Genomic DNA, 4,742 nt, shown 5'->3' on the forward strand with positions numbered 1-4,742 from the left:
TGAGAGAGAAGAAGGCAAAGGAAAAGAGAGATAGAAACATCGATGAGAGAGAAACATTGATTGGCTGCCTCCTGCACACCCCCTACTGGGGATGTGCCCACAACCCAGGTACATGCCCTTGACCAGAATTGAACCTGGGACCCTTCGGTCCACAGGCTGACGCTCTATCCACTGAGCCAAACCGGTTTCGGCGTACTGGGCATTTTTGCTGAGCACTTACACCCTTTCCCCCTCCAGGGCTGTTTACTATCAAAGCAGGGCCTGTGGAAGGAGGCAGTGGTCTGGGTTGGACTTATCCATATGGAGGCAAATCAGTGAGTTGAGCATATGCCAGCCAAATCAGCATGAATTCCCTTGGCCACGGGGCTTGTTCAAGAATTGGACCTCCCCCTCCCCCCGACAGATAGACAGGCCCTCGCTCAGGCTTTAGGAAAATCTCCAGTTCTCTCTCAGTAGACTTGAAGAGAAGACACAGTTTGGACCTGTGCTCTGCCAGCTTGACACATGTTGTGGAGTATGTCTGAGAAGGAAACCAATCTGGGGGTAGGCAGAATTTGCAACAGAGAAAAACTGGGTTCTGGTGTCTTTAGTTGAGCTCTGCATGAAGCTGTGTTTCAGTTTGCCCTTAAAACTAGGGTGGCTTGGATGTTTTCTCCAATTGCAATTGAGAGAGTCCTAACCATAAGAACACATTTTCATGGCAAGAATTTCATATACTATATCAAGTTATACAATCAAAAGTGCTTTGATCACTGCGGCCCAAACCCCAGTCTCCTCCCAGGGGATTATTGTTATCTGCTGATATGTATCTTTCCTATGCGTTTACTTACGTGTGATACAGAAATGCAGTTGTGTGTGACCTAAATAGCATCACGTGTTCTACATATTCTGTATTCTGGCCCCTTTCATTTAAAAATAGCACAGTGTATATCTCCAGACAGTTCTTCAAGTGCAACAAAATGTCTAACTCTTTAAGTGATAATCTGTCTCAGTGGACAACCCATACCTGTAATGGGTGAAGGTAAAAGATGATATGCCAGATGCTTCTGTAATTGAAAACAGATTTCGACCAAGTAACTGTGATTAGCAGATCCTAGACAGTGGGCAGGAAAGGGAGCTGGACAAGAAAGCGAATTTTGACTGTTTCATCCTAGATGAAGAAACAAAGTACAGTAGAAACAAACCCTTGGCCAGGTCTCAGCTTGCTATTTACTACCAGCAGTGCAATGTTACAGAACTGCTGCTAATGCCTGTTTCCTTGCCTATAATATATGTAATGTTTATGATTCAGGCCGAAATTAAGAGCAAGTACCAGAAGCATTTTGTAAGAGCAAAGCACTGTTCAATTTGTGGGTATTATGATTGTCTCACATTCTCTACCCATAGGCTGTTGAAGCTCTTCTCCTGTTTAAAATATCTATTTTCAATATAAATATAAAGACCACTTGTTTTCACCCAAGAATTTAGCTGATAAAAACAAGGTACCAATGTTTGAAGCATTTAAAGCAAAACAGAGAAATATTCATTATTTAATTTCTTTCAAAACTCTGAAGGTGAAGTGCATATTCAAAGCAGTTTCCTTCCACAACTGCTTCTTGACCTGCGTTTTCTTCCAGGGGTTGAGTCTCTTAAACTTAATACAACTAAGTTTCTGACAATATAGGCTTAGTTCATTCCAATCAACTGAGGGGAAGTGAAAATGAGAGGTGGACGTAGGAAATACCAAGCTTTGAAATGAGAAAATCCAACAGCCTCTCTCACCACGAGTGAGCACAGAAGCTGTTTCAGGTGGGGGTGAAGTGTTATACTCGAACCCACACCTGTCAGAACAGGCACTGCTCCTATTCAGTACCATATTGGGTTGAGAGACCCCCACCCCCAACATTATAGGTATGAAAAAACAATTATTTCACCCAGTACTGCCACAAATCTAACACCCACCAACTGTAACATGTACTGTTATCTTATGTGCCACAAAAATAAATATAAAAAAGAATGCAAATTAAAGTTGAAGAACTGATAGAGCACTCAGGCAACATTTAGTTGCTTTAAGCGGTACAGAGACTTCTAATTTGTTTTTAAAATCACAAAGCTATGTGCCTGGCTGGCATGGCTCAGTGGTTGAGCATCGACCTATGAACCAGGAGGTCATGGTTCGATTCCGGGTCAGGGCATATGCCTGGGTTGTGGGCTCAATCCCCAGTTGTGGGGCGTGCAGGAGGCAGCCAATCAATGATTCTCTCTTATCATTGATGTTTTTATCTGTCTCTACCTCTCCCTTCCTCTCTGAAATAAATAAAAATATATTAAACATATCTGAGAATTCAAAAAATATTTTTATTAAAAAAAAAGTAAAATATCGTATTTTTTTTACTGTGCCCAAGACAAGACACAAAAAAATTTCAGCCTGTCAATGAGATTCAAATGTCAGGCCCAGTTATTTCCAAACTTGTGTTTCTATTTTGATGGAGCACAGCTGTGGCAGAGACCATGCTTATTCTTATTCTGTCCCATCATCACCTCTATGACATTCGCTCTGCAGTTAGTTTTCTGAAGGGCCACTATTCTCTTGCAATGTGGATACAGCAATGAACAAGAGGTACCAGACAAGTAACTTTAGGTCTGATGGGTGCTAACCAGACAACACCCTGGGGCACTGGTTGGTGTAAAACCACTGGCCTCATGCCCCTGCCTCAGCATCTCAGATCCTGAACCTGCTCACCAAAGGGGTTTGAGGAACAGGTTCTTTCTGGCTGTCTCAGCCCACATGCACTGCATCTGGCCTTTCTTCTGTTTTTGTATACAGCCAGGCCCTTCTACGCCTGGATGTGCTCCCACTCCAGCTAAGAAAACAGATGGACGCTTACAGTGTTTTGAGGTAGGAGTGACACATTAACAGATAATTAGGAAGCAATGTAGCCAAGTACTACAATAGAGACAAACTGGGTATTTCAGAATCCTAGAGAGGGGGTGAGATAAGAAGAGTGACACTGAATACCGGGAGTGGATCGAGAGTGGGAATCTTTTCGGCGTGCACAAGAGAAGCAAAGGCGGAGGTGAGACATAGGGCAGGTACACACACCAGCACCCAGGAATGGTTTGCTGTTAGCGCAGGAGGCAGCCATGTAGGGGATTAGGCGGAAAGAAAAGGGGAGGAGAGGTGATTTGCAGGCCTGGAATTCCAGGAAGGTGGTGAGGAGATCGGAGCTGTTTTAGGAAGATGACTGAGCTGGTTTATGGAGGATGGGCTCAAGGGGGGCACAAGAGGAGTCAAGGAAATCAGTTAGGAAATAAGCCAGTACAGAAGCCCCGATGAGATAAAGATAGGGGCCAGAAAAGAGTAATTCAGGAGATGAAACAGGTATGACTGAAGGATACTGGATGTGGGGGTGGGGGTTGGAGAGGGTGAGGAAGAGAGAAGTCCAGGACAATGCCATGAATCCAGCTCGAGTCTGAGTGGACGGTGGGAACAAACTAAGAACAGGTGGCAGATGGGCAGCAGAAGAGAACAGGTTTTTGGGGGGAGAAAATGAGTCCCTTTCAGGCATTCTGAGTCCGAGGTGCCTGTGGGACATCCAGGTGGAGAGGCCCAGTTAGTGGGGCACAGCTGAGCTGAAAGTAGCGAAGGTCTTGGCTACACGTTTAGATCTTAAAAAAAAATTTTTTTTATCGATTTTTTACAGAGAGCAATGGAAACAGATAGAAACATCGATCAGCTGCCTCCTGCACACCCCCTACTGGGGATGTGCCCGCAACCAAGGTACATGCCCTTGACTGGAATCGAACCTGGGACCCTTGAGTCCACAGGCGGACGCTCTATCTACTGAGCCAAACCGGTTAGGGCTAGACGTTTAGATCGAAGTGCCTTCAATATATCTGGGGTACCTAAAACCAGGAGAGTAAATTAAGTCTGTCAAGGGAGATCCCAACACAATTGAAATCGAGAATTTTTGGTCTTCATTCCTCTTTCTAGCAGACTTCCCATATTATTCTATTCCCTTTTTTTCTGGGTGTCCTTTTCTAAGTAAATAATCTGACAATGTCAGTATAGGGGGAGGTAACACGTATTGTTTCAAGTAGACCCTCAGTGGACTAGTAAACAAAGCCAACTTGATCTCAGTGCAATAGAAAGCCTCCCTTTCGTATGGCAGTTCACACCTCAGGGAGCACAAGCATCTACAGGACACATATTGCATCGCGTAAAATCCTTCAACAGCACACGCTGCGATTACAATCCAACTCCAACCCCCAAAGGGAGACCTGACTTCCTGGTCTCCCCCAGCATTTCTTGGGCCTGCTCCTCTCTTCCTCCCGCCTCTGCTCGGCTCCGTGCAACCTCGCCCCAGAGCGGCCTCCCTGGACCACCGCCTACGATCTCCATTTCCGTTACTTACACTACGAAGGCTCTGCTCTCCTAACCTCCCCGCCCCGGCTTTACGAGCACAAGTTCCTCTAGGGCAGGGCTGTCTTCTCCCCCGTCACCCCAGCTCCTGAAAGCACGGGTCTGAAGATGGCACGTTTCCGTGAGGCGCCCAGCAGGATGGATCAGGCTGAGCCTGGTACGTAAGGCATCGGCTCGGTGTCGGACAGACGGGGTCTACTCTCAGTGTCCTCACTCGCTGGGACTTCCATCAGACTCCCTAACCCCCGGCCGCCTCTCTCCCCCAAATGTAAAACGCGACTAGACCCCCGGGGAGCGCGCGCACACACACACACACACACACACACACGCAGGAGCAGGC

At 46.2% G+C, this 4,742-nt stretch overlaps 1 protein-coding gene across 1 annotated transcript in view; it reads right to left on the reverse strand.

The window, feature by feature from the left end:
• The window catches only part of RRP1B (ribosomal RNA processing 1B), a 30,081-nt gene that overhangs the window by 22,854 nt on the left and 2,485 nt on the right, over positions 1-4,742 (reverse strand). The window contains exon 2 of the mRNA XM_015560621.1: positions 1,007-1,140. Within this exon, the coding sequence (XP_015416107.1) occupies positions 1,007-1,140 (134 nt within the window). The remainder of the gene's footprint in view (positions 1-1,006; positions 1,141-4,742) is intronic.

This window comes from Myotis davidii, unplaced genomic scaffold (genome assembly GCF_000327345.1).
Source record: "Myotis davidii unplaced genomic scaffold, ASM32734v1 scaffold975, whole genome shotgun sequence".
Taxonomy (NCBI): Eukaryota; Metazoa; Chordata; class Mammalia; order Chiroptera; family Vespertilionidae; genus Myotis; species Myotis davidii.